The following is an 18,400-nucleotide window of genomic DNA, read 5'->3' on the forward strand; positions in this document are numbered from 1 at the left end:
TGCTATGAATGGAAAACTTGAGAGATCAATCCTGTCCTAGAAATATTATGACATTTTGCTTGGTTGTTTGTTGGTTATGTTTTTTAATCCAACAACTTCCTCTTAAGTAGTCCTTGCCACCCTTTGAATTGATTCCCCTTAGCCCTTCTCCTGGTAGGAAATTTATTTTTCCCACCTGATTTCACATCAGCCTTAACCTGCTGATCATCCCAAAGCTGGAAATTGGAGGCCATGCTTTCTCTTAGTTCCTTTGACAGTGGGTCTCGAACTTAAGCCTGGATCTGAATCACCTGAAGAGCTTTTTAGACACAGAGTTTCTGATTCAGTAGATCTAGGGAGGGGTTGCAGAATTTGCATTTCTAACAAGTTTCCAGGTGTGTGAACCCCCTACACTTTGAGAACCAGTGCCTTAGGCCTTTTTGGCTCTCCTGTTCTCTCCTCCTCCCCTTCCCCAGTCTGTAGGAGAGGGTCCCGTGGAGCATCATCCTGGTCCCTTAGATGATGGTGAGTGTTGCTAACAATCATTTAGCTTTCACTATGGGCCAGACATTGGTCCCCATGCTTCACACAGGTTAAATAACTCAAACATCACGACAATCCTGTGAGGTATCCCTTTTCCAGATGAGGAAACTGAAATGTACAGAGTGGTTAAGTGAATTGCCCAAGGTCACACAGCTAACTAAATGGAAGATCTGGATTCAAACCCAGACAATACAGCTAGAATTTGTGCTCTCAATCACTACGCTTTATTATCTTTCTTTTCTTTTTCCTCGAGTCACTTAGATCACCTGATACTCCTACAGTTCTTGGAAGTGAATACCTCGGAACGGAGCCCTGACAACTGAGCCCATCTTAGGAGTTGTAACCTGTGTCTTGGGTCCAAGTCTCAGGGTGTCTTGGCTCTCCCACCTGTGTGTGTGTGTGTGAGTGGAGATGGTGGGGGGGTCTTAGAGAGCAGACAGGGCCTCGGGAGGGGGCTGATGAGAAGACGCTAGGGAGCATCCACCTTGAAGAGGTCAGAGCTCCCCTTCTGACAGGGCCCAGTGTCCCTCACCATTCTGCCCTGGTCCAGAGGTTTCCACTGTTGACCCTTTGCCTAACCAGACACCTAACCAGAGACAGACAAAGCCAAGAACGAACAGATCTGCCAGATCTGCCGTGTCATCCTCCGAGATAGGAAACTGCATGTATCTTTTTTTTTTTTTTTGTGAGGAAGATCAGCCCTGAGCTAACATCCGTGCTAATCCTCCTCTTTTTTGCTAAGGAAGACCAGCTCTGAGCTAACATCTATTGCCAATCCTCCTCCTTTTTTTCCCCCAAAGCCCCAGTAGATAGTTGTATGTCATAGTTGCACATCCTTCTAGTTGCTGTGTGTGGGACGCGGCCTCAGCATGGCTGGAGAAGCAGTGCGTCAGTGCGCACCCGGGATCTGAACCCGGGCCGCAAGTAGCGGAGCGCACGCACTTTACCGCTAAGCCACGGGGCTGGCCCTGTGTGTATCTTTTGTCCAGTTTGGTCTAGCAAGCCTGCGTCATCAGCACCAACCTAGGCAAGTGAATAAGAGACACAGAAGTGGGAGGCATGGTCCCTGCCCTCAAGGAGCCAGTGGTCTGATTGAGGAGAAGGAGTGTCGTACAAGTGTGTACCTCACTGAGCTAGACTGTGTGGTGCAGCAAGGCGATGAGGGCCAGGGTAGATCAACAGGATTCAAGGAAGGAGGTAGATTCTTAAACTCCTTCATGGATGATGATGGGGGGCGGGAGGGAGAGGGTTTGGATGTATACAGGGTACCTCTACAGCAGAGAGTATAATGATAAATAACCATCTCTTTTAAGATTTAATAGCCAAAGGTTAAGTCTCCATTGGCCTAGTGGTAATTGATCAAGCTCTTTATGTTTTTCCAGTAAATAATATGTCAGATACTGGCTGGAGGTCTGCAGGAGGTTCTGGGGTTACTTTAGAAAATGGATTCTCTCCTTACAGAGTTGCCCGTTGGTTCTATAAATGGAGACCTTAACGTATTTCCCTCCTGCTCTTGTCTGATTCTCTCCAAATTCTTTGTATTGCAGACATTTCTATGTGGTACAAAGCTTTACCCATGGCTATCTCTGAAGGGACACCCCATTGAAAAGGGCAGATCCTAGCACCAAGCCATGTACATTGATAGGGACCATAGATAAATATCTACTGGATTAATAAATAACATGCACCTGTAAAGATGGTCGTGTAAAACTAGATTAAAACAAAACAGGCCACTGCTGTCACTCTTGACTCTAGACCAGAGTGGCCTACGTCCTCTGGCTGTTTTTGTACTTCCTTTGGTTTAGAATTCTAGATAGTGTGTTTGAGATTCAGGAAAGATGAGCGAGAGGCTCTTGTCCACAGACATTGTAACTGTGGGCTCTGAGCTCTTGTCTTCTCCTGCAGCATTCCCACAAAGTCTACTAAAGCCAAGGGTCCTCATCCAGTCAGTCCTCCTGATTCTGGTCCAGCCACTGACCTCTGGATCTATTTAATTTCATGGTGGGGGGCCCAGAAGGAGGGAAATTGCCTTGGCCATTCTCATTCCTGATTAGAGAACTTCATCCTTGACCATCGTCCCTCCTACCTTTTCTCCTTCTTACCCCACTGCCCTGGAGGACTTTAGAAATTAAAAAGCAGCTCTCTTCCTCAAAAAATCTGAACGATCTTATTCTAATGGCATCGACAGACCTACTAACCTGAAAACCAGTTTAGTGCACAAGTAGCAGGTGAAATTAAGCTGCCTTTTCTGCTTACCTTGGCATGAATCTTGGAGTAAGCTAATAGCTCAAGAGAACCAGAAAGGGAGGTGTGCCTCTAACTCCCTCTATAGGGCTATGCCTAAGGAGGACTAGAGCAGGACTGAATATGTTCTAGGGGCGGTCACCCAACTCCATCCTTGTGCAGCCAGTTAGGCCTTTCTTTTCAAACGTAGTAACACTTCATTTGTGACCATGGATTTGAATATCCTGCCTCTACAAAATTGTTCATTCTCTCCTCCATAGAATAATTTGTACATGCATTTCAGATTTCATGCCTAAAATGAGTGATACATGAATTTTACTATCAACTTTTCTAACGTATATTTTGGGAATAAATATGTGCAGTTCCTTGGTGACAATATTTACAGAGTTACACACATCACAGGGCTCTTACATTCATAGTTACACTTTGGATTCCTCTCTCTCAAAATGGGAAATTTTGTCTATAAGTTGGTGAGCAACTTCCTCATTGTTTTAGAAAGTGGAGGACCCAGTGACTTAACAGTCCAGACTCATTTAAAGACATCGAGTGGCTCCCTGATGTCAGAGATGCAGCTTGTTCACTCTGGCCCTTCCCGGACTCGTGAGGTTTATAAGTCTGTTGTGTGAAGTGGCTGTTGTTCAGTTTGGTCTGTTGGATCAAGCAGAAACTATTCTTTTGTGACTTGACCTGTTTATATTCCTCCCAAGCCGCTCCTTTGTTGATTCTGTTTGGACGTTGCCAAGGGTTTTGGCCCTAGCATTCTTCGTTAACAAATAGTATTGCAATTAGGCTACCTGGACCATGGGGTGCTTCTTTCAAGGCTCTCATTTCTAGTGCTTCTCATGGAACAAGGCCTGAATCTAAGTGTATAGTACAAAGCATGTTGTTCTCTTTTGCAAGGTTGGCATGAGGACTGCTAATTCATTACTTTGAAATACTATGAGAGAGTCATTTTGTGGGATGTGGGATTTTGTCAGCGGTGATCTGGGAGTGTGAGAGTGGCACCAAGGATTAGTGAGTGGGAAGCTTCCTGCTTTGGAAATATTTACAGCCTCTCCTCTGGAGGGTTTTGGTATAAAAAACTAGCCGAATATGGTTTGCAAGGATTTATCTTGCATTTGTCAAGAGTAAGGTAACATTTTCTTCATCTCTAATTTATATGAAAGTTCCCATTGAAGAGATGACCAGATCACTCTGGAGTGGTAAGTGGGTCACTATTGGTGTCTATTAGGGCCAGAGGTACCTGGTTCTTGCCCTTTGAGGACAGTCAGGTGCCTATGAATGACCAGCATCTAATGACCTTCATGCTGTCAGAGAAAGCTCTAGTGGTTACAATGGGCTGTGGAGTCTACTACATAGATCCCTGCCTTTTTAGTGAATTCAATGGCATTACCATTTTTGAGTGATTTTTGCCAAGTAACATGAAGCTCCTTGTATGAATTAACTATTGCCATATATCAAATTGCCCAAACCTAATGGCTTCATATAATAACATTTATCTCACAGCTTTCTGAGGGTCAGGAATTTGGAACAGGCTAGCTGGGTAGTTCTGGCTCAAGGTCTCTTGTAAGGATGCAGTCATGATATTGACTAGAGCTGGAGAATCCACTTCCAAGATGGCTCACTCACATGGCTGGCAAGTTGGTGCTGGCTGTTAGTAGGAGGCCTGAGTTCCTCCCCACATGGGCCTCTCCCGGGGGCTGCCTGAGTGTCTCCATGATTGGGATGGCTGGCTTCCCCTAGACTGAGTGAACCAAGAGAGTGATGTGAAGCCATTATGACCTAATCTCAGAACACCTCTGCCACACTCTGGTCACACAGACCTGTTCAGGTGCAGTGTGGTAAAGGAGTGCACAAGGGTGTGAGTACCAGGAAGCGAGGATCTGTGGGGGCCATCTTGAGAGCCGACAATCACCCTTCTTGAAAATAGCGAGAAGGTTTCTATCTTCTCAATCCTTTGTATCTTCTCAAAGCACTACAAGTAGCTGTAGGGTCTCAGTAATCCCATATTACCTGGGTCCCCCATCATAACTGGTCTATTCCACGTCACTTGCAGGGCTCCCCCAAATTATGCAGATGTTTCTCTAGTCACCTTTAGTTCAAGACGGTACCTTGGGAGACAACAGGCAAGTGCAGGTGCCAACACAAGAATCCCACCCTTTGCCACATTGGTATTTGCCATTTTCCCCCCTGGTTTTTCAGGTGCCCTGTGTCAACTCACATCCATACCAAATGCATGGTATGTAGTGTTACCACTGGCTGTCCTTGAGTTGTGCATTAGCACTAATTTAAAAGCCTTTATTACATGATGCGTCTAGGATTGAGTTTGTAATATAAATTCTTCCAAGAAGCATTTGACCATTTCAGACCCACTAGTGTTCCTGCCTTTTATTACAGTTATTTAACCAGTTTTTCTTGTATGTGTGCACTTAATTTCCAGCCATTTCTCACATGAGAAAATTGCCTACATACACTTGTAAGAAACCCTTTTATGGTAAATGTTATTAAACTGAAAACAAAGGTATAATAAAATAGCAATTTAAGGGTAGTTTATTAACAAGTGGAGCCCTTAAACGTTGACATACCATTGTGTGGTAATAATACCAGACTTGGTATTTAAACACACTCCGTGTCACTCCACGAATCGTTGGGACAGTTTCCTAATCCTCCTGGTCTTTAATTATAGCTCTTTAAAATTTTTTTACTACTCCTATGTCACTGGTTTATAAATTATAAATCATTAAATTTTACCCACATAAAACATTCAGCAAACCCTTATATCTCTGCTCCTTATTCAGAGAAATCATAGAGAAAATATTCAGAGAAAGTCATTGAGGTGAGCTGGCTTCATTGAACCTTGCTGTTCTTGCACTCCCCTTTTGCTCTATCTACTGAGTAGAGTGATATTGGGGATAAGAATAGAAACAGCATTACAGGGTGATCAATGAATTGAAAATTTTAAGGATCCCTGGGTCTTCCCCAGTAAGGACAATCCATTGAATACACATGCTCTCTGAAGTTGGTGTGGATGCCACAAAGAAGGCCAGTGGGCAGCTGGGCAGGACCTAGCCATCATGAACCAAGGCCCTGCCTGCAGGGCCTGGCTTCTGTTTGAAGGTGGAGATGCTCACTCATCTGCACCCTGGGGGTGCTCATGCTGAGAGACTGACTCACACCAACTAGAAAGAGGGAAGTAGACCCTGCAGTGCTGGCCTATTAATTTGCCATGAGGAGCCATCATCACAGGGACCAGATGTGCTCCAAGTCCATAAAATCAGCACAGCAAGGCCTCCACAGGGAGCCAAATCATAATCAGAAACCGTTTATTAAGTTGCCCTGAAAAATGATGGTCACAGAATTTAGAAATACCTCGAATCTATGTGATCAATTCATTCTCTCCCTGAAGGTGCCTGGGGAGCTAAATCCCAGTGCAAAGGTGGTTTGGTGAGTGGGTAGTCAGAGCACTTAGCAGGCGGCTAAGTGAGGTGAGTGTTTAGTGGCAATAGGTTAGCTTCGTGAGTCCGTCTCAGAGTGGGAATCACTTTGTCCAAAGGACTGAACTTCTCAAAGACAAATGGCTGAAACTTCCTTTTTCCTGGAGGGGCCCTTGGAGAGGTGTATCAGCTATCTTTGGCCACATAACAAATCACCCAAAACTTAGCAGCTTAAAACAACAATAAACATGATATCACACAGTTTCTGTGGATCTGGAATATGGGTGGTTCTGGCTCAGGGTCCCTCAAAACGTTGCCTGGAGGGCCGTCATCTGAAGGCTTAGCTGGGGCTGGGCATGCTGCTTCCAGGATGGTCTCTCCCATGGCTATCAACAGGAGGCCACAGGTCCTCACCATCGGGACCTCCTGTCCAGTGCTTGAGTGTCCTCTCCTCATGGCAGCTGGCTTCTCCCAGAGAGCAAGGTAAAAGGTGCAGTGCCTTTTACAGCCTAATCCATGGAGTCACACTCTGACACTTCCCTACATTCTTTTTGCTAGAAGTGACTCAAGTCCAGCCTGCACCCAAAGGGAAGGGAATTAATTAGACTCCAGCTTTTGAAGAGAGAGGAGTGTCAAAGAAATTGTGGACATATTTTAAAACCACAATATCACCTACCTTGTCTCTCTAACTCCTTTTTTTCTACACATCTACAGCTGACCAACTCTTCTGCTGATCCATGTACTCTATTAATATATTTGTATTATTATATTTGTAAATATATGTACATATGTTTTATATGTAATTATATTGTATATTTTATGTATTATATAATTATATATTACATGTATTTTAAATGTTAATGTATTAGCTTATGGCCAACCCTTTCTACATGATAGCCATTATGCATCTTTATGCTAATTTGCATACCCCATCCTGCCACCTCACAAGCCAGGGCACCTGGGGCAAGTTACTTGACCTCTCTGTGCCTCTGTGTGCTCATCTGTAAAATAAGGCTGGTAAAAGGACCTACTTCATAAGCTTCTTGTGAGGATTAAATGAGTCATTATATGCACAGTGCTTAGAAAAGTGCCTGGCACGTGGCAGACATCCAGGACTGTTAGCTCTCTGCGCGGCCGCTGGAGCAGTGGCGGAAATCGTTTGATCCGGTCAGTGTAGTTAGCCCTCCAAAGGCAGGCTTATTTCCATGTTCCCAGTGGTAGTAAACAGAAGTCATAGCTGTCCTCCTGACCACGTCACAGCCCCACACACCCAAGCCCATCCCGAGGATAGAGAAAGAACCCTTTTGCCCTGGAGGGGACCAGGGCAACGGCCTCCTGTTTTCCTTTCCTCTTTGCTGTGCTTGTTCCGCCTCTGGATCTCAGGGTGATCCTGGCAGAGAGTGCTGACATGGAGATAACATGTCTAGTTTGCACTCCAAGTTCTATTAACATTTTGGTTTTGTTTCTGATTTTTTTTTTTTCAGGCTGACCTTTTGCGGAAGAGTAGAATATCCATGGGGAAGTGACCTAGCAGAAAGCTAGAGAGTTCCTTGGCCTTGTGCATTTTTATTAATGGTTGTTCCTAAATTTTATTTTTAAACATACATTTTCCAGGGTGTGCACTAGCTGCCTCTGCTCAGTGTTGGCATCAGACATAGATTCATCTTCCTCTCAGGTCTTTTGCTTTTTTTTTTTTTTGAGGAAGATTGGCCCTGTGCTAACATCTGTTGCCAATCTTCCTCCTTTTTCTCCCCAAAGCCCCAGGACATAGTTGTGTTTCATAGTTGTGGAGTTGTAGCTCTTCTATGTGGGATGCCGCCTCAGGATGGCCTGATGAGCTGTGAGTAGGTCTGTGGCTGGAATTGGAACCGGTGAACCTCAGGCCTCCGAAGCAGAATGCACCAACTTAACTGCTGCGCCATCGGGCCGGCCTCAGCCTTTTGCTTCTTGCTAGTGCCTGTTTAGCTCCTTGGGCTTAATGAATAGATTTTATCTTAATCCTAAGCATATTCATAATTTAAAACATGCTGAAAATGTATTGATGATAAAGTTAGAATGGTGCTTTTTTCGTCTCCTAGAACTACTCTATTTTTATTTTTATTTTATTTTATTTTTTAAAATTTTTGTTTATTGCAGTAACATTGGTTTATAACATTGTATAAATTTCAGATGTACATCATTATACTTCTATTTCTGCATAGATTACATCATGTTCACCACCCAAATACTAATTACAACCCATCACCATACACATGTGCCACATTATCCCTTTTGCCCTCCTCCCTCCCCCTTTCCCTTCTGGTAACCACCAATCCAATCTCTGTCTCTATGTGTTTGTTTATTGTTGTTATTATCTACTACTTAATGAAGGAAATCATACGGTATTTGACTTTCTCCCTCTGACTTATTTCACTTTGCATAATACCCTCAATGTCCATCCATGTTGTCACAAATGGCTGGATTTCATTGTTTCTTATGGCTGAGTAGTAGTCCATCGTGTATATATACCACATCTTCTTTATCCATTCGTCCCTTGAGGGGCGCTTAGGTTGCTTCCAAGTCTTGGCTATTGTGAATAACGCTGCAATGAACACAGAGGTACATGTATCTTTACTCATTGGTGTTTTCAAGTTGTTTGGATAAATACCCAGCAGTGGAATAGCTGGATCATATGGTAGTTCTATCCCAGAGCTACTTTAAAAGGGAGGCTATGTACCTCGTGGAATGAACAGGGTTGTCTTGTGTCAGGTGGCAGTTAACTAAATATAGAGTCAGGGAGCCGGGAGGGACCTGCCGAGGTCATCTGTGCCCTCCCACCTGCCTTCCCCATCTGAGTGTCTCTAGCCTTGTGCTAGCCAATTCAATAGCCACCAGCCACACAGGGCTTCTGAGCACTTCTGCTGTGGCTAGTCCAAGGTGAGACGTGCTGTCAGTGGTAACATACACCCTGGATTTTGAAGACTTAATACAAAGAAAAGAATGTAAAATGTTTTATCCATAATTTTATATTGATTACAAGTTGAAATAATAATATTCTGATATATTGGATTAAATAAAATATATCATTAAAATTAATTTCACCTCCTTCTTTGTACTTTATTACTAGAAAATTTTCAATTCCATATGTGGCTCACATCATATCCCTATCCAACAGTGCTTCTCTAGCTCATCTAGCTCTGTTCTTCAAGCCTCCAGGACAGAGATGATAGAGCCTTCCTTGGTGACTTCTCTGAGTCTTTTGTCATTCTGGCACTTCAGTTCTTCTCCGCATTCAATCTGAATCTCTCCTGCTTCAATTTGAAGACTTCTACTTTAAATAGTTGACTGTTCATCTCCTTATGAAATCCCCACTTGAAAAGAGTCAAGCATCTCTTCATATTGTTCAGTTGTAAGCTCAATAACCCCATTTGCTTTTACCTTTTGACATTCTACCTCTTTCCCAACTCTAATAATTTTTAATGACCTCCTCTGGGTCATCTCTGGTCTCTCTATACAGTAGTCCCTCCTTATCTGTGGGGGATATGTTCCAAGACCCCCAGTGGATACCTGAAACTGTGGTTAGTACCGAACCCTATATAGACCATGTTTTTTCCTATACACACATACCTATGATAAAGTCTAATTTATAAGTTAGGCACAGTAAGAGATTAACAACAATAACTAATAATAAAATAGAACAATTATAACAATATACTGTAATAAAAGTTACTATAGATCTTAGCAACCTCAACATATGATTTTTTTTTTTTCCTTATTAAGTCAAGAACTTGCACCTTTTCTCTTAAAGGAAGCACTTTACGGCTTCCCTTTGGGAGATCTGAATTGCCAGCATCACTACTTTTGTGCTTTGGGGCCATTATTAAGTAAAATAAGGGTAACTTGAACACAAGCACTGGGATACCACAGCAGTTGAGCTGATAACTAAGACAGCTACTAAGTGACTAATGGGTGGGTAGCATATACAGTGTGGATCCACTGGGGCAAAGAGATGATTCACGTCCTGGGCAGGATGGAGCAGAACGGCGTGAGATTTCATCATGCTACTCAAAAAGGTACTTGATTTAAAACTTATGAATGGTTTATTTCTGGAATTTTCCATTTAATATTTTCAGACGGCAGTTGACTGCAAGTAACTGAAACCACAGAAAGCAAAACCGCAGATAAGGAGGACTGTTGGATTATTTTTAAAATTTAGTGTCTGAAACCACCCACATAGCTCTAATGTGGGCCTAAATAATGCAGAGACAAGTAGAAGGAATTATTTCCACCATCAACAGGTGATAGGTCCTGTTGATACATTTCCTCATTTAATCCTACCACACAAGGAGGGGCAGATGCTGTTAGTAACTCTTGACTGATGAGGGAGTGGCGGCTCAGAGAGGTGAAGTAACTCACCAAGGTTCCATCGCAAATTAAGTGGCAGATCTGGAGTTCATGCCCAGGTTTGCCTAACTCCAAAGCCCACATTCGCTCATTGCATACCATGCCTTCTTTGCCTGATACGTTTCTTTGAATACAGCCCTCTGGTCCTGAGAGGCCTTATACTACATGGCTGATGCATTTGTAACTTATGGTCAGTGATGACTTGAGCTTGTTCTGATATATTTATGCCTTGCTAGAATTATGAAGCCCTTCTGCTAAATTCCAGAAACCTCTTTTCAACCCTGCAGATACTGGGTGAAAGCCAGCAGGACTGCCTGTCCCTGTAGGGTCATCAGTGGGCCAGAGTTGAGGTCTCCAGGTGTCAGGAATGACTTTTCTGGAAGAGAGCTTTCTTTCCTGTGGCCCAGGTCTTGTGGATAACTGCCAGTCTCCAGAATAAGCTACTTCTCAAAGGCCAGTCAAGGCAAAGTGCATTGTTTACCTAAAGGCAACAAGTTTGTGTCTTGATCAGAAGGGCTCCTTGGGAGTGTGTTAAAAATAGATCTTCACATGGATGAACCTTGAAAACATTATGCTGAGTGCAATAAGCCAGTCACATAAGGGCAAATACTGTATGATTCCACTTATATGAGGAACCTAGAGTCGTCAAGTTCATCGAGACAGAAGGTAGAATGGTGGTTGCCAGGGGCTGGGGGAGGAGGGAATGGGAGTTATTGTTTAAAGAGTACAGAGTTTCAGTTTGGGAAGATGAACAAGATCTGGAGATGGATGATGGTGATGGTTGCACAACATTGTGAATGTACTTAATGTCACTCAACTGTACACTTAATTAAAAAGGTTAAAATGGTAAATATTATGTTATGTATATTTTACCACATTAAAATAACCAAACAGATCTGTACATAAAGCAAAACAGCTTGCGTGTCTGTGTGAGCAGAGGTGCTCCTGGAGCTACATCCTGGGTCCATGGCTCTTTCTAGCTTTGAGCTTGGTCGTTTTCCGAGTCAGCTTCTCGTGAGAAGGGCGCAGGCTTCCTTCACGGAGATGAGGGGAGTCCTTCTTTTTCCTGACAGATTTCTCCATCTAGGAAGTTTTGCCAACTTCACACAGATGCCTTTGCCAGGGCTTAAACCACATTTCCACAGGTGTCTGGGGTGGGAAAGCAGCCTTACCCCAAGGACTCTTGATTATACTGCCTTCTCTGTGGAGATTTTCTTATTGCTATCCCCCTTCTATCTGGGAGTGTGACTAGACTTTTCTAGGAAAGGAAACTTGTACCAAGTGGTTGCAGCCTCTCTGGAGACCCAAACATCCAAGAACATTTGTTCCGTGTTTTGTTGAAGGCACTGCCCCTAACTACCTGAGGTTGGTTATCTAATCTGATGCATGGGCTGTTCTGAGAAAATTTAGCCAAGGGAAATAGATAGACACTGTAATCCACAGGCATTCTCGTTACAGTGTGCTGTTTCATGTCACTGTGGGTGTGTTTGCTTATTTGCCTGTGCATTTTCCTTTTCAGGAATCATTAACCAATGGCAACAGGAATCCAAGGATAAAGTGATTTCCCTCCTGTTAACTCACCTGCCTTTGCTGAAGCCAGGGAACCTCGACGCTAAAGCAGAGTATATGAAACTGCTGCCCCAAATCCTGGCGCACTCTATTGAGCACAACCAGCACATCGAGGAGAGCAGGCAGCTGCTATCCTACGCTCTGATCCACCCGGCCACATCGCTGGAGGACCGCAGCGCATTAGCCATGTGGCTGAATCACTTGGAGGACCGCACATCGACCAGCTTTGGCGGCCAGAACCGAGGCCGCTCAGACTCTGTGGATTATGGGCAGACGCACTACTATCACCAAAGACAGAACTCCGATGACAAGCTCAACGGGTGGCAGAACTCTCGGGATTCTGGGATTTGCATCAACGCCTCTAACTGGCAGGACAAAAGCCTGGGGTGTGAGAACGGCCATGTGCCCCTCTACTCCTCCTCATCCGTCCCCACCACAATCAACACCATCGGAACCAGCACAAGTACAAGTAAGTGCCCTAGAAGCCCTTCCACGCAGCCTGGTTTGGCGACTTGCTGTGTGTGGCATGTCCCACTGGGAATGTCTGCTCCGAGCACCCTGTAACCCTGGGAGAGAAGGGCTGACCGGGATTTGCTGTGGGAAAGGGCTCTTTGGACCCCGTCTTTGTTACTCTTTTGCCTCTGGAAGGATGAAAATGCTGGGCAGGTAAAAATGATTGCTAGTCCAAATTTGGGTTACAAATAGACCAAAAAAATGAAAAAATAAGAGAGAATAAGTGGTGAAAAAAGGAAACTTCCTGTTTCCACAAAGAGAACTGCTTCTGGCCCCATCTCTCCCTGGGGTTTTGGATTTGCCCAGCACTGAGTGGTGTGTGATCCTCTGCACCTCACTCTAACCCGGGGTTAACCAGACAGCCTCGTGGGCTCTGTGCACTGTCTTTTTTTTTTTTATTCTTTTTGTTCCTTTTTCTTTTTTTATTAATTTCACCCTGGAATGTTCCCTCCCTTGCATTTCCTGGTTTTAATCCCCAGTTGTTGGGGGTACTTTCCTCCTGACCAGAGGAGCAGGTTTGCTAACTGAGAATGCTGCTCTGTGCTGTGGCCTGGCGTGAATGTGGGGGCCTTCTCACTCAGTCTAACCCCTTAGGAGAGGCGGGTCAGGGACTGCTCTGCCAGAGGGGAGAGCAGAGGACAGCCTTCTGCTCTTTTGACCACTAAAGCAAAGTACCTTGCCCACAGCTGGGACTAGGGCCAGGAGTCCTTTCTGTGGCTCCCCACTTGGGCTGAGCAGAGGGACAAACATGCCATTTGGTGCCTCTATAAAATGGCAGTGTGGGAGGGTGGCCCATTGTTAAACAGAATTCCTTGAGGCTAGTTTACATGTGTCGGTGAATATAGTAGCAGTGCCGAGATAACTTCTTTGGGGGAAAGATTTTGTGGTTAGATCTTATGTGCCTATCAACATGCAGGAACTCCCAATTAAAAGATGTGAGAGTATTAAGAATTGGCAGTGATGGCTTCTTGGCCTCTACCTCCACTTGGATCTTTTGGTGAATGGGCCTTTTTAAGTGGCTTTCTCAAATATGTAGAAGTGTGTTGAATTATAACTACATTAATTGAAACAATACCTTAGTGGAATAACCAAGGAAATACTTAAGATACTGCATTGACAATGCTACAACATGAGATTTTTAATTCTTTTTTCTGCTTTTACATTTAGATATCACTAACTGGCACATTTTGGGAATTAGGTGATTATTGCATCATTAATGTACTACATAAGAGGTTCTGGTGACAGTCAGTCTCTCTCACAGACTAACAATCCAGGGAACAGGTTCGCTAGCCTGTGTGTGAGGGAGAGCAATGGCTGGGACTGTTAGGGCGGACACATGCGGGCTGGAGTGACAGAGCTTCTCGGCCCAAGTTTCCTGGGTCAGTGACAGAATCTGGTAATTGTTATAAAACTCTTTGATGGCTGGGAGAGATGCAAGCTCTGAGCCACCTGCCCTCTCAAAACTTGGTCTTTTGTGTTTTAAGGGGTTGAGTTTTATGTCATTTGTTTTGAAATCAGTGTTGGGTCGTCACATTTCCATCTCTACTGATGTATACATTCAGGATCAGGTCTTGACAGGGTTACTACATTCAAGATGGTTATCGGATTGTAGCCAACAGGCCCGTTTATTTCTCACTGTGGCCACCTAGCCCGACAGAGGGGAGGAAATGCAGAGATGACTGTCCTGGCTGCCTGGATCCTTGGGTCCCTGTGTAGTACTTGAGCAGAAAAGGACTTGAACGTTTAACAAGATAACTAGATGACATATCTTGGGAAGAAGAAAGAGATTGGAGCCCTGTTTCAGAGCATCAGCAAAGAAGATAAGAGCTCAGTCTAAGAGTCTGGATCTCTCCTCCAGAAAGTTTCATTCAAACACTAAGGCCATGTCAACACTTTCAATATTATTGGAGTATTTCAATATTATTCAAATATTATTGAATATTTCAATAATATCTCTTTAACAAAACATTAATGTTATTGCTTTAGTCCTTTACATTTTCTATAGTGGTTAAGTTTTGTTTATCAAAACTGCAAAGCCAGGTCATTCATTCACTCGTGCCTCTATCAAATATATCCTGAGCCACCTGGGAGGCAGCTTGACAAAGTGGAAAGAACAAGGACTTTGGTGTCAACACCTTCCTAGGTCCAAATCTCAGATCTACAGTTTGCTGACTACTGCTTGGCCAAGTTACTTAACCTCTCTGAGCAAGGTCCCCACTTGTAAGATGGGAACATTCACGATATCTACCTTCCAGGGCTGTAGTGAACGTAAGAGAGGTCGTATCTGTAAATGCCCAGCCTTGGCCAGAGCTGGCAACTGTAAGCACTCAGTCAGTGTCTGCTAAGTGAATAAGCGAGAGAGACTGGCAAGACAGTGAGGAGCAAAGTGCTGACTTTGACACCAGTCCATGCCCTCATTTGCATCTTCTGACGGTCACCTGATAAAGCATCTTTCCTGAGCTTGGGCCATGCAGAGTGGTCTGGGGGGCCCTGAATCTGCTGTACTTTTGGCCATTTCAGTGCAATAGAGAATGGGTTGGATTAAGGCTTCAGGACCTCTTCTACTGCACTGAAGAACTACATTTCTTACTTCTCACAAAGTGGAAAAAATATCCACACTAAACAACTTGATTATAAGTTAAGAACTGAGATCAACTGGTCTTCACATTTTCATATTATCAGCCACATTATGACAGTTTATGAAAAGAAACTAGAAGACCACTCTCTTACATAGTTTTTGTTTTTAACCTTGGTTTATTCCACTAATATTTTATACCTTTGGTCATTGTGCCTTAGCATTCATGGCCTTCTCCCTGTGTGGATTCTGAATCATTCAACTGCCCTGCAGACACTTACTGCCCACCTGCTGGGTGCTGAGCACTGTGTTTGAGTCCGTGAGAAATATAAGGAAGCTTAAGGAAAGTGTTTCCACTTTCAGGGAGCTTATAAGTAGAGAGAGAAGATATATCAGTCAGCCTCACAATTAAAAATTAAATCTTCCTTTTTGCCAGACTAATCCACAAAAATTTTTGCATAATCTATGAGTTATATAAAAGTACAGTAAAAAAAACAAAAACAAAAAACAAAAAAAGGTCTGCCATGAGGCAATATAGGATTGTGTCAGCTGAATGGGGGTGTCCGTACTGGAAGCACTGTGAATGTCGGAAATGGAGAGATCCTTGTGACTGGAGGGTCAAGAAAGCTTTTGCAGAGGAAATGGGAAGTGAGCTAGGATGGAAAGGGGGAGGTAATGGGAAGTGAGCTAGAATGGAAATATAGAAAGGAGGAGAGGGGAGGGCACTGAGGGGAGGGATATGCATTGTGAGCAAAGGGATGGAGGTCATAGTGTGCAGGCAGAGTTGGGAGACAGTGAGGAGGAAGGTGAAGTCCACAAAGGAAAGGGTAGTGAGAGACGGCAATAAGAGTAGACTGCGGGAAGAGATCCGAGAGCCCTTCTGAGGCTATGCGTAACGCCATGGGCACGGCAGTGACGTGAGCTACGCCGTGAGGGGGACTGGCCTAATGTGAGCAAACCAGACGGATAGAAAGTGATGAGTGCAGACTCTTGAGTTTCAAAGCCTTGGTTGTGAGGTAATAAAAGTATCATTAGGACAGGAACAGGTGTGGAGCAGAAGGAATGGATCCTAGCAATGTTCCTAGGTGGAATTATTAGGACTGGATTTCAGTGTTGACTTGGACGTACATTGTTGATTCACTTCTTTGTTCATTTGTTCACCTAGAACATGTTTATCGAGCACCTACTCTTATGCCTTGTCTGCTAAGGCACTCAGACATGTCAGTGAACAGGGCAAAGATGCCCTCCCTGTGGAGCTTGCAGTCTAGTGTAGATAAATTATCGATTTATATAGCATGTTAGAGATTGATAAGTGGCATGGAAATAAGAAAAAGAGTAGGGCCAGCCCCGTGGCTTAGCAGTTAGGTGAACGCGCTCCACTACTGGCGACCCGGGTTCGGACCCCGGGCGCGCACCGACACACCGCTTCTCCAGCTATGCTGAGGCTGCGTCCCACATACAGCAACTAGAAGGATGTGCAGCTATGACCTACAACTGTCTACTGGGGCTTTGGGGGAAAAGTAAATAAACAAAATAAAAAAATAAAAAAATAATTTAAAAAAAAAGAAAAAGAGTAGGGTCAGGAGGATCAGGCCTAGGTGGTGAGGTGGTTATAGTATTAAAGTAGGGTGGTCAGGGTAGACTTCGTTGAGAAGGTGATGTGTGAGCAAAGACTTGAAGGAGGTGAGGAGTTTAGCCACGTGGGAGTCTTGGGTAAGAGTAGTCCAGGCAGAGAAAGAGCAAGAGCAGAGCTCCCAAGATAGAAGAGTGCCAGCTGGTTTGGGGGAAAGCAAGAAGGCCAGTGGCTGAAAGGGAGTGAGTGAGGTGGACAACGTGGGGGGAGGTTGCAGAGGTAATGGTGAGGGCCAGATCCTACAGGGCATTGTAGGCCATTGCAAGGACTTTGACTTTTGCTCTCAGTAAACCAGGAAGCCCTTGGAGGATTTTTGGCAGACGAGTGACGTGATCTGACTCACATTTTAATGGGATCACTTTAAGAATAGAGAGGTGGAAAGTGGTCAGAGTCTAGATGTTTTGAAAGTACGGCCAACAGGATTTCCTGACAGAATAAATGAGGGATGTGAGGGAAAGAATTCAAGAATGACTCTAGGTTTTTTGCTTCTGCAACTGGAAGGATGGCATTGCCATCAGTTGAGATGGAGAAAGTATTTATTGATTAGGTTTTGGGGTAAGATTGGGAGTTCAGTGTCATATATGATGAGTTTGCATGTCTGTTAGACAATCAGAGATGTCCAGTAGGCAGTTGGAAATATGAGTATGTAGTTTAGAAGAGAGGACTGATCTGACATAGACATTTGGAAGTTACCAGCACATGGGTAGTATTTAAAGCCATGAAACTAAATGAGATTACCAAGGCGAAGATGTCAATAGAGAAGAGGACCAAGGACCAAACCTGGTTTCTAAGGACAAACCGTTGAAGTTGGAGAAAAATCAAGTGTATGTGTGTCTTGCAAGGCGAATGAAGAAAATGTTTCAAGGAGGAAAAGGTGATCAACTGAGTAAAATTCTAGATAGGTCCAATAAGATGAAGACCAAGAATTAACCACTGGGTTTATCAAGGAGACGTGTTAGAGATAAATTGGGAGTGCTTTGCATATAGTAGGCATTTAAGGGATGAAGAAAGTTGAGTTACTGATTCCAAAGAGCTAAGAGGCAAGATAGGAAGAGAAACTAACTACAAGCTTGATTTTGGATGTTTTTGACTTTGAGAAGGTGACATTTTGACATTGAGATGGAGAAAAATGATGTTTAGAAGGAATTAAAAATAGATGATGGAGCCATAGCAGAGTTTTTGAAGGAAGGGCTTAGGATAAGGCTAAGAGTAGTGGGCAAAATCTAAGTCCTAATCTACCAAGAATCGACCTATTTTCATCCATTTAGACAGAGGTTAAGAGTACCTTTTACTAATTGCAAAAGTTAAATCAAGTGAGATATCATAGGACCTTGAGCTGGGCCTCTCCCTCCATGAGATAAGAGACGAATGGGTTGGGACAGTTGAGGAGTCTGTTAAGCAGCAGTTTGGATAGCATCAAGGTGTTTCAGAAGAGAGGGAAGAATATATTTTCAGTACCTCGCTCTCCTCGTAAGGCTACCCAGGGGTCTGATGACTAAGGGCAAGAATGTGCAGATTCTTCATGAG

General features: G+C 43.9%; 1 protein-coding gene across 9 annotated transcripts in view; it reads left to right on the forward strand.

Moving 5' to 3' along the window:
• SAMD4A (sterile alpha motif domain containing 4A) overlaps nt 1-18,400 on the forward strand; it is a 211,673-nt gene that overhangs the window by 108,042 nt on the left and 85,231 nt on the right. For all 9 annotated transcript variants that reach the window (XR_009223672.1, XR_009223673.1, XR_009223675.1 and 6 more), the window contains one exon: nt 12,103-12,621. Coding sequence is in view for 4 of the 9 variants with exons in the window: in XM_058566956.1 (XP_058422939.1) it covers nt 12,103-12,621 (519 nt within the window). In the remaining 5 variants the exon portion in view is untranslated. The remainder of the gene's footprint in view (nt 1-12,102; nt 12,622-18,400) is intronic.

Source organism: Diceros bicornis, chromosome 24 (assembly GCF_020826845.1).
Source record: "Diceros bicornis minor isolate mBicDic1 chromosome 24, mDicBic1.mat.cur, whole genome shotgun sequence".
Classification (NCBI taxonomy): Eukaryota; Metazoa; Chordata; class Mammalia; order Perissodactyla; family Rhinocerotidae; genus Diceros; species Diceros bicornis.